This window comes from Pongo abelii, chromosome 6 (genome assembly GCF_028885655.2).
Source record: "Pongo abelii isolate AG06213 chromosome 6, NHGRI_mPonAbe1-v2.0_pri, whole genome shotgun sequence".
NCBI classification, from domain to species: Eukaryota; Metazoa; Chordata; class Mammalia; order Primates; family Hominidae; genus Pongo; species Pongo abelii.
The window spans coordinates 118,540,302-118,552,646 of NC_071991.2; the positions used below are offsets into that span (position 1 = coordinate 118,540,302).

The window sequence follows — 12,345 nt, forward strand, 5'->3', positions numbered from 1 at the left end:
AGTTGAATCTCTGAATAGACCAATAACAGGATCTGAAATTGAGGTAATAATTAATAGCTTACCAACCAAAAAAAGTCCAGGACCAGATGGATTCACAGCCGAATTCTACCAGAGGTACAAGGAGGAGCTGGTACCATTCCTTCTGAAACTATTCCAATCAATAGAAAAAGAGGGAATCCTCCCTAATCCATTTTATGAGGCCAGCATCATCCTGATACCAGAGCCTGGAAGAGACACAACAAAAAAAAGAGAATTTTAGACCAATATCCTTGATGAACATTGATGCAAAAATCCTCAATAAAATACTGGCAAACCGAATCCAGCAACACATCAAAAAGCTTATCCACCATGATCAAGTGGGCTTCATCCCTGGGATGCAAGGCTGGTTCAACATACGAAAATTGATAAACGTAATCCAGCATATAAACAGAACCAAAGACAAAAACCACATGATTATCTCAATAGATGCAGAAAAGGCCTTTGACAAAATTCAACAACTCTTCATGCTAAAAACTCTCAATAAATTAGGTACTGATGGGACGTATCTCAAAATAATAACAGCTATCTATGACAGACCCACAGCCAATATCATACTGAATGGATAAAAACTGGAAGCATTCCCTTTGAAAACTGGCACAAGACAGGGATGCCCTCTCTCACCACCCCTATTCAACATAGTGTTGGAAGTTCTGGCTAGGGCAATCAGGAAGGAGAAGGAAATAAAGGGCATTCAATTAGGAAAAGAGGAAGTCAAATTGTCCCTGTTTGCAGATGACATAATTGTATATCTAGAAAACCCCATTGTCTCAGTTCAAAATCTCCTTAAGCTGATAAGCAACTTCAGCAAAGTCTCAGGATACAAAATCAATGTGCAAAAATCACAAACATTCTCATACACCAATAACAGACAAACAGAGCCAAACCATGAATGAACTCCCATTCACAATTGCTTCAAAGAGAATAAAATACCTAGGAATCCAACTTAGAAGGGATGTGAAGGACCTCTTCAAGGAGAAGTACAAACCACTGCTCAATGAAATAAAAGACGATACAAACAAATGGAAGAACATTCCATGCTCATGGGTAGGAAGAATCAATATCATGAAAATGGCCATACTGCCCAAGGTAATTTATAGATTCAATGCCATCCCCATCAAGCTACCAATGACTTTCTTCACAGAATTGGAAAAAACTACTTTAAAGTTCATATGGAACCAAAAAAGAGCCCGCATTGCCAAGTCAATCCTAAGCCAAAAGAATGAAGCTGGAGGCATCACGCTACCTGACTTCAAATTATACTACAAGGCTACAGTAACCAAAACAGCATGGTACTGGTACCAAAACAGAGATATAGACCAATGGAACAGAACAGAGCCCTCAGAAATAATGCCACATATCTACAACTATCTAATCTTTGACAAACCTGACAAAAACAAGCAATGGGGAAAGGAGTCCCTATTTAATAAATGGTCCTGGGAAAACTGGCTAGCCATATGTAGAAAGCTGAAACTGGATCCCTTCCTCACACCTTATACAAAAACTAATTCAACGTGGATTAAAGACTTAAATGTTAGACCTAAAACCATAAAAACCCCAGAAGAAAACCTAGGCAATACCATTCAGGACATAGGCATGGGCAAGGACTTCATGTCTAAAACACCAAAAGCAATGGCAACAAAAGCCAAAATTGACAAATGGGATCTAATTAAACTCAAGAGCTTCTGCACAGCAAAAGAAACTACCATCAGAGTGAACAGGCAACCTACAGAATGGGAGAAAAGTTTTGCAATCTACTCATCTGACAAAGGGCTAATATCCAGAATCTACAAAGAACTCAAACAAATTTACAAGAAAAAAACAAACAACCCCATCAAAAAGTGGGTGAAGGATATGAACAGACACTTCTCAAAAGAAGACATTTATGCAGCCAAAACACACATGAAAAAATGCTCATCATCACTGGCCATCAGAGAAATGCAAATCAAAACCACAATGAGATAGCATCTCACACCAATTAGAATGGTGATCATTAAAAAGTCAGGAAACAACAGGTGCTGGAGAGGATGTGGAGAAATAGGAACACTTTTACACTGTTGGTGGGACTGTAAACTAGTTCAACCATTGTGGAAGTCGGTGTGGCAATTCCTCAGGGATCTACAACTAGAAATACCATTTGACTCTGCCATCCCATTACTGGTTATATACCCAGAGGCTTATAAATCATGCTGCTATAAAGACGCATGCACACGTATGTTTATTGCGGCACTATTCACAATAGCAAAGACTTGGAACCAACCCAAATGTCCAACAATGATAGACTGGATTAAGAAAATGTGGCACCTATGCACCATGGAATACTATGCAGCCATTAAAAATGATGAGTTCATGTCCTCTGTAGAGACATGGATGAAGCTGGAAACCATCATTCTCAGCAAACTGTCACAAGGACAAAAAACCAAACACCTCATGTTCTCACTCACAGGTGGGAATTGAACAATGAGAACACATGGACACAGGAAGGGGAACATCACACACTGGGGACGGTTGTGGGGTGGGGGGAGGGGGGAGAGATAGCATTAGGAGATATACCTAATGCTAAATGACGAGTTAATGGGTGCAGCACACCAACATGACACATGTATACATATGTAACAAACCTGCACGTTGTGCACATGTACCCTAAAACCTAAAGTATAATAATAATAAAATAAAATTAAAAAAAGAACATAGCTCACTGGCACTATAAAGCAATTACGCAATCTAGTCTACATAACAACCAGCTAATAAAATGATGACAGGATCAAAATCTCACATATCAATACTAACCCTAAATGTAAATCGGCTAAATGACATATTTAAAATGCACAGAGTAGCAATCTGGGTAAAAAGATAAGACTCAACCATTTTCCATCTTCAAGAGACCCATCTTGATGTAAGAACACCCACAGGCTCAAAGTAAAGGGATGAAGAAAGTTATACCATACAAACAAAAAAGAGCAGGAGTTGCTATTTTATATCAGATAAAATAGACTTTAAACCAATAAAAATTAAGAAGGACAAAGAAAGGTATTATATAATAATAAAGAGTAAATCCAACAAGGAGATTTAACTATCCTAAATATTTATACACCAAATATTGAAGAACCTAGATTCATAAAACACGTTCTTGTTGGCCTATGAACAGATTTAGACACAATAATAGTGGGAGACTTTAACACCCCACTGACAGCATTAGACAGACCTTCAAGGCAGGAAACTAACAAAGAAACTCTGGACTTAAAATCACTTGACCAATTGGACCTAATAAACACCTACAGAACACTCCACCCAACAACCACAGAATATATATTCTTCTCATCTACACATGGAACATATTCTAAGATTGACCACATGCTTGAACATAAAGCAAATCTCAACCGATTCCAAAAAAATTAAATCATACAAAGCACATTCTCACACCACAGTACAATAAAAACAGAAATCAATATCAAGAAGATCCCTCAAATCTACCCAAATACATGGATATTAAACAACTTGCTCCTAAATAACTTTTGGGAGAAGAATGAAATTAAGGCATAAATTTAAAATTTGTTTGAAATTAATAAAAATAGGGCCTCAATTACCAAAATCTCTGGAATACAACTAAAGTTGTGTTAAGAGGACAGTTTATAGCACTAACCACCTTCATCAAAAAGTAAGAGAGGTCTCAAATTAACAATATAAGTTTCCACCAAAAGGAATTAGAAAAAAGAGAATAATATAACCCAAAACCTAGCAGAAAAAAATAAATAACTAATGTTAGAGAAGAAGTGAACAAAATAGAGATGTAAAAATCCTTACAAAAGATCAGTGAAAACAGAAGCGGGTTCTTCAAAAAGATAAGTAAGACTGATAGACTAACTAGATTAACAACAACAAAAAAGAAAGATCCAAATAAGTACAATCATAAATGACAAAGATGATATTACAACTGATTCCACAGACATACAAAAGATCATCAGAGAATACCATGAATAACTCTTTGCACACAAATTAGAAAATCTAGAGGAAATAGATAAATTCCTAAAAACACACAAACTCCCAAAATTGAAAAGGAAAGGAATAGACCAATATTGAGCTCTGAAATTGAATCAGTAATAAAAAAAAATTACCAATCAATACAGGACCTGACCCAGATGGATTCACAGCCAAATTCTGCCAGATGTACAAAAAAGAATTGGTACCAATGCTACTGAAACTATCCCAAAAAATCAAAGAGGAGGGATTCCTCCCTAACTCATCTATGAAGTTAGCATCAGCCTGATACCAAAAGCTGGCAGAGACAATGAAAATAGAAAACTTCAGGCCAGTTTGCCTGATGAACATAGATGCAAAGATTCTAAACCAAATACTAGCAAACCAAATTCAGCAGCACATCAAAAGATTAATATACTACAACCAAGTAGGCATTATTCCTGGGATGCAAGGCTGGTTCAATGTATGCAAATCAGTAAATGTGATTCACCACATAAACAGAATGAAAGCAAAAGTCACATAATCAATACATATAGAAAAAGCTTCTTATAAAATTCAACATTCCTTCATGATAAAAAAAAAACCTCTCAACAAACTCGGCATGAATTGAAAGAACATACTTCAAAATAATAAGAGCCCTCTATGACAAACCCACAGCTGACATCATACGGAATGGGCAAAAACTGGCACTATTCCCCTTGAGGACTGGAACAAAACAAGTATACCTACTCTTACCACTCCTATTCAGCATAGTACTGGAAGTTCTAGCCAGAGCAATCAGGCAAGAGAAAGAAATAAATGGCATCAAAATAGGAAAAAAAGTCAAACTATCTCTCTTTGTTAACGGTATGATTCTATACCTAGAAAACCCTAGAGATTGCCAAAAGGCTCTTAGAACTAATAAACAATTTTAGTGAAGTTTTAGGATACAAAATCAATATATAAAACTCAGTAGCATTTCTATACACCAATAATGTCCAGGCTGAGAGTCAAATCAAGAACACAATCCCATTTACAATAGCCACAATGAAAATGAAATACCTAGGAATACAGATGAGCAAGGTGGTGAAAGATCTCTGAGGATAACTTCAAAATACTGCTGAAAAAATCAGAGATGACATAAATAAATGGAAAAACCTTACATGTTTATGGATTGGAATAATTAATATTGTTAAAATGGCCATACTGCCCAAAGAAATTACAGATTCAATGCTCTTCCTATCAAACTACCAATGTCACTTTTCATAGAATTGTGAAAAACTATTCTAACATTCATATGGGACCAAAAAAGAGCCCTAATAGTTAAAGCAACCCTAAGCAAAAACAAAACAAAACAAAACAAAACAAAACAAAACAAAAAGAAACAAAGCTTATGCCAAAGACATAACTATCCAACTTCAAACTATACTATAAAGCTGCAGTAACCAAAACAACATGGTACTGACTCAAAACCAGACACATAGACAAATGGAACAGAATAGAAAACTCAGAGATAAAGCTGCATATCTACAACCATCTGATCTTCAATAAGGCCAGTGAAAGCAACCAATGGCGAAAGGCTCTTTATTCAATAAATGGTGCTGGGGTAACTGGCTAGACATATGCAGAAGAAAGAAACCGGACCCTTACTTTTCACCATATACAAAAATTATCTCAAGATGTATTAAAGATTTAAATGTAAGACCTCAAGCTATAAAAATCCTAAAAGAAAACAGCAATAAGATACCATTTCATACCAGTCAGAATGGCTATTACTGAAAAGTCAAAAAACAACAGATGCTGGAGAGGCTGCAGAGCAAAAAGAACGCTTACACACTGTTGGTGGGAATGTTAATTAGTTCAGCCACTGTGGAAAGCAGTTTGGAGATTTCTCAAAGAACTTAAAACTGAGCTATCATTTGACCCAGCAAACCCATTACTGGGTATATTTATTTATTTATTTCCTTCCCAAAGGAAATAAATTGTTCTGCCAAAAAGACGCATGCACTCGTGTGTTCATCACCACACTATTTACAATAGCAAAGACATGGAATCAACCTAGGTGCCCTTCAATGGTGAACTGGATAAAGAAAATGTGGTACATATATACATACCATGGAATACTATACAGCCATAAAAGGAACAAAATCACATCCTTTGCAGAAACATGAATGCAGCTGGAGGCCATAATTCTAAGCAAATTAACACAGCAACAGAAAATAAAACACTACATTTTCTCACTTGTAAGTGAGAGCTAAACATTAAGCAAACATGGACATAAACATGGGAACAATAGATGCTACAGACTACTGGGGACGAAAGGGAGGGGCTATAGGTAGAAAAATTACCTATTGGGTACTGTGCTCACTATCTGCATGGCAGGATCCATATATCTCAAACCTCAGCATCATGCAATATACTCATGCAGCAAACCTGCACACATACCCCCATATCTGCAATAAAAGTTGAAGTTTGGGGGAAAAAAGACATAGAAGAGCAATGAACCAAGCACAAGACCCTTCAAAGCATGTGGCCCTGCAAGACCGTCCAGGTCACATGCCCATGAAGCCAGCTTGGGTGGTAAAGCATAGTTGGTTAAGCATGAAGAGATATTTTTAAATATTTCTGTATGATTTTCATTTTTACAATGTGTGAGCATTGTTTTCTTAATCTAAAAGTCTATATTTGAAAAGGTTATATAAATTAGAACCAAGGCAGAGGCAGTGGAAATGCAGAGGGGAGAGCCTGAGAAAGATATTTTTTTATTCAGAATCACAGAAGTTAGCCAAAAACAGTCAGGTGTATACACTCATATTCCACACAACACAGAGATAATTGTGTAAACATTCACAAATACAACTATGACTAGCACTTATTTTAAGAAAGCTTCACTTATGAATAGGAGTAGGTGAGCAAAGAGTTTTCCCGGTACATCTATTTCTTACTTTCCATGAGAATGATAAAAATATACAAAACAGTCCTGTAATTTTTCTCTTTCATTACTAAGACAAATAAGTTCTCATCCTACCCAGAACGTTCTATAATCTCCAACCCATTCCAAAGACAAATAAATGTTAAAGCATAACAGTTACAAAAATAGAAATACAACTCATGTTTTGTTTTCTAAACACATTATATAGTGACTTTTTTACCTCTCTTCCTACCATGTTATATATTCAATGAAAGTGACATTATTTGAGCAACATTATACAGAAATTTCTTCCACATATACATAAGGGCAGCAGGGTATTAATGGAGTAGGAAAAGTCTCAGGCTGGCAATCAGGAAACCTAAGCTACAGTTCTGATCCCACCAGATGAAATGATTCTTTTAGTTATTAAACTCATCAGATTAACTCTGCTGCCCCATATCAGAAATGTTGCAATATCAGTTACCCTAATATGTTACCACAGAGTAGAGTCCAGCTGAGCACTTAACAAAGTTAACTTTTGAATACTTTTTACAACTTTTTTGATGTCATGTTGTTCATTCATTCAATGTTTGTTGAACCAAATATCTGTTCCAGGAGCACATATATGATCCTTCAAGGTGCTCGATTTCTAGTGGAAGAAGACAAATGAGAGAAGCAATCATTGCAATATAGCACAATAATTGCAATAGTAGAAAGTAGAGGTGGGCACTGGATCCAGCCTGGAAAGATTTAGAAAAGTTGCCAGAAGGAAATTGCCTGGGCAGAGTGATGTTTGCGGTTAGAGGCAATCTATGAGTCACATTACTTTGAAAGAGGTTAATTGAACTAGAAAAATAAAATACGGATATTTATTTTTTGCAAAAGCATCTACTGTGAGAATCCTATCACTCAAGCCTTAATGCTGTCTTTGATTTGCTTCCTAAAGGAGGGAACAGACAATGGAGTGCTAAGAAGGCAGGAACTACCTATGAGAAGGCACTAGAGAAGATTCTGAGGTTCTCACTTCAGTGTGCTCCAGTTCACGTATCTTGGATTATATAAAATTGTGTACGCGCCTAAATACACAGTTTTAACGATATAGTTGCCTTCCTGAAGACTTTCAATTAATATGTAAAATTCGAATTTTTAACAGTGAGAATCCAGAAGTTTCACTGTTGCCAGGAATAAATAGTTCAAAATATTGTGCTACAAAAACTTTATTTTCAATGCTAATCACATCACAGCAAGTTTCTACTTTGGGAACATATTAAAGTGAATTGTCTCTCTTTGAAGAATTGAATTAAAAGGCAATGGAATTTCACCAGGGCATTGAGAATTATCAGAAAGTTAGGCCTTCAAATAGTGCTCTGCTTTCTTTAGAATCTCCAAGTAGTAATTTCTTTCAGTTGAATTTCCTTATGTTGTTATTGTGACCTTTTATATCTTTTTCCTACTGTTGTACATTGATGAATGCCAAGACTGTACTTGCAAATAGAAGCCCACCTGCCTATAGGGAAGGAACAAGACACAAATCAGTGGAGATCTGAAAAGGTGCTCAAGCGTCTAGTAATTTTGACCAGGAATCTAACCACACTTAATGGCCCTTGAGCAGGATCATACTTTATATACCTCAGTCATCTGTCTTCATTGCAGCAACATGAACAGGAGGCTGATTTTGGGTGGAAAGTTGGAACAAGTTTTCCCCCTCTGAACATTAGGTGAATATGGGACACTTTTGAACTCTAAATGTATCCAAATAATTTCATTTATAGGTTTATTTCACTTATAGGTTTTTGTATATGTACATAGGTTTTGTGATATACAATTGTGTTGAATTAAAGGAAAATCAATTGAAAAAAGCAAGCTATGTATTAAATGATACGTTCACACATTTCTTTAAATAGATACCCACCTCTTTATAAATGCTGAATGGAACACATAGAAATTATGAGAACATAATTTTGTAATCACAGGGTAAAATATGTAGGAAATAGTTTAGAAATATGACAGTCAAATTTACAACTGCAAAAACTTAGAAGGTTGACCTAACTGAATTAAACAAGCCTTTATTTTGTTTGTCAGTGGAAAACAGTTCAGAATTTAAGCCAGTAATAAAATATCTGAGAGGAGGGTGCAATTAAGAAAGGGAAATATAAAAAGGCAATATTTACAAAAAGTACTTAAACTCAGCTGTTAAAACAGGGAATGTAACTTATATTTTTAAGTAATGTTTTCACGTTAAGTAGTGTCTTGGACTTAAAGGTGTTTAAATTTTCAAAGTGCGGCTAATTTAAAATAATATGTTCTTACTAATATGTGAATTCCATTATGGTTACGTAATTCATTATTGCCTGTCAGTTTCAGTAAATCAGTCAGATATAAGGAAAGAGTGCAACTTGCTCTTACCAGGAAATGATGACTTACACATGATGCCCTCCTTCGCATTCAATACGTACTACAACAATCCAGAGATAATGGCAATGTAGACAAATAATTTTGTTCCAAGCAGCTAGAAGAGCTATGCCTAGGTGATGTATAGTTGCTTGCTCTGCTCTTTTTTTTTTGCCAAATTTTATGTCTGAGAGTGATTTGCCTAAGTGTCAATCTTATATTTGTTTTTGACTGCAAACATCAGTTTGGCTGCTCATCTACATCCAACTTAATTAAAATGCACAACTGGAAAACATTTATTGTAACCGCATCACATTTCACAGAGGGATGCTTTGTTGATCTAGTTTTTCATCATGACCTAAGTATCATTAGCCATTTGACCAGTCTCAGCTTCATGTTACAACTGAACCACCCCTTTCATCATTTAGAAATGCATGTTTATCTTAGGAGATCAGTGGTTTTCAACCTTAGGGCTCATCAGTATCACTGTAGAGCTTTCTAAATATGTGGGTTATGCTTGGCTCTGGACCTAGATGTAACAAATAAGACACTCCTCACCTCACTTTTATTTCCCTTATCTGTAGCAATGTGAAAGCTCTCCAGTAAACAGGTATTACCTGGATTCATGGACAATTAGCTCTTACTGCACTCCTATATAACTTCCCCTTTGGGAAGGTTCTAGTGGGTTCCTGTTAACTAGGCTCAGTCTTGTGTTGAAATCTACGTGCACTTTATTGGATCCAGAGAAATGCTACCACTTCTGTAAATATTGACGATAAAAGTGATGCGATGCAGGAGGAAAGACAGGAAAAAGGAAAATGATTTTAATTTTTTTCTTTTTCTTTTCTTATCTATTAATACTACATTTATCCAATTCTCTTCCTGCCGCAACAGATCAGAAGACTCTGAGAAGCTAACGAGTTATACTACCTTTGTATTGATTCAACCTAGATAGCCACCAAATCTCCATTTCCAACTTGATTCTTTAACTATGTCCTGGTTACTTTTGGTGATGCTGGAGTAAAGAGGTTATGGATTAAAATATTTAAAAGTCTAAGTATTATCATTGTTAGTTCCCTTCATGAAGAAACAAAATGAGATAAAAATCATTTCATTGTACATTTAAATTAAAAGTTACCAAAGTCTTGCTTGTATTTTTACCGATAAATATTTCTTGATATTATTCATGTCAGGAAACCAACTTCTCAAAATAGAAGACCTTTCAGGCATCACACAAATTAAAATTTAGCCTTTCACATACTTCCCATTCTGCTAGTTCGTAGGTGGAAAAATCTGAACAGAGGGTTTAGTTTTTCCCCAGGAAGACTTAGCATGTAAGAGAATGTAGTAGAGAATAACTAAGAAGTCATCAAAGTCAGTTTCTCTTCTCCATAGCACACAACTTGACTATATTTCTCAGTGTCTCCTGACATTAGGTATTTGGCCATGAGACTGAGTTCTAACCAGTGGAATATGATCAGCAATGATGTGACCAGCTTCCAGGGCTGGCCCATAGAAAACCTGACAGCTTCTTTTTTCCTTCCTTCAGTTGGGTGTCAATGTCCAGAGAGTTCCTAGAAGCCGTAATTGAGGATACAGTCCATTCATCCTGGGACCTTAAATGACCTCCCTGCCCCACCCCTGCACATAAACCTGACTTGAATCACCCGGACTATTTTTCTGAGAGAGTAATAAACCTTAATTGGGTTTGAGCTATTCCAAGTTTTTTGGGCTATCTGTTACAGTGCTTAGCTTATCTCACCTAATACAGGGAATATGCAACTAAGAAACTGGAAATAAAAACAAAGATAATTAAACCATTTTATAATAAGCCTATTGATATAGTTTGGATGTTTGTTTCCTCCAAGTCTCATGTTGAAACGTGATCCCCACTGTTGGAAGTGGGACCTATTGGAAGTTGTTTGGGTCATGGGGATGGATCCTTCATGAATAGCTTGGGGCCTTCCCCACAGTAATTACTCATGGTAATTAATGAGTTCTTGCTTGTTAGTTCACATGAAAGCTGGTCATTTAAAAGAGCCTGGCATCTCTCCTGCTCCCTCTCTTGCCCTGTGACATGCCTCCTCCCTCTTCACCTTCCTCCATGAGTAAAGGCTTCCTGAGACCTCACCAGGACTCGAGCAGATGCTGGTGCCGTGCTTGTATAGCCTGCAGAACTGTGAGCCAAATTAATCTTTTATCTTCATAAATTACCCAGGCTCAGGCATTCTTTTATAGTGATGCAAGACAGACTAATATAACAATTTTAAAACAAGCTTCAAGCTTTTGTAGAGCCTAGGAATAGTACCTCCTTTTAGGTCCTACAGTTCATGATGCTATGAAAAAGAACGGGAAGAATACCAATTCCTGTATACTCTGTGGTAGCTCACAGTGCATGCAGAGTCGTGAGAGTAGAACAGATGCAAAGCTCTTCTAAACATATCTTTGTGTTTAAAACCACATCACATTTTTTCTCTTTGCTTATCCAAAAGAGAAAAAATACCCACGCATGCTAACGTAAGGCAGTAATTTTCACAGGGAAGAGAAAGAATTATTTATAAATTGTATGCCTAGTCATAAATATTTGTTACGATAATCTAGGCCTTTTAAAACAGAAGTTCTTCCTCAAAACAAATAATCTGCAAATTTCCTTTTTAAAAATCTACCAAACTGAATGGCCTAAAATATATAGAGGTTGAATAGGAATCATATAACTGAAACAAATCACTCTAATTCCTGACAGTATTTTCAAATTGTGTGATATGCACATTAAAAAACTGACATTTTGAAGTTAGACATCTTTTAGTTAGAAATATCAATCTCTTACAAAAATTGCTTTTCCAACAGAACAATCAATCTTAAAATTACAACTGAATTTTCATTGTAGTTATACTTTATTATTTCCATCTTTCGTGAATGGAAAGGCACTAGAATAACATAATCCTCTAGAAATCCCAGAGCTATGTCTGCTAGATTCAAATTTGTTATTGAGATATTTGCGATTTAGAAGAGCTTGTTGTGCAAATGACAGTGGTGATGCTTCCTTCTCC

General features: G+C 36.1%; 1 protein-coding gene across 4 annotated transcripts in view; it reads left to right on the plus strand.

Annotated features, from left to right (window-relative positions):
- CPED1 (cadherin like and PC-esterase domain containing 1) overlaps window positions 1-12,345 on the plus strand; it is a 317,128-nt gene that overhangs the window by 268,056 nt on the left and 36,727 nt on the right. Inside the window, exon 19 of one of the 4 annotated variants that reach the window (XM_063726150.1) lies at window positions 7,851-8,763. The exons of the other annotated variants lie outside the window; for them this stretch is intronic. Coding sequence (XP_063582220.1) covers window positions 7,851-7,907 — 57 coding nt within the window. The 3' untranslated portion in view covers window positions 7,908-8,763. Of the gene's footprint in view, window positions 1-7,850; window positions 8,764-12,345 lie in introns of those variants that run through there. 4 annotated transcript variants of the gene reach the window in all.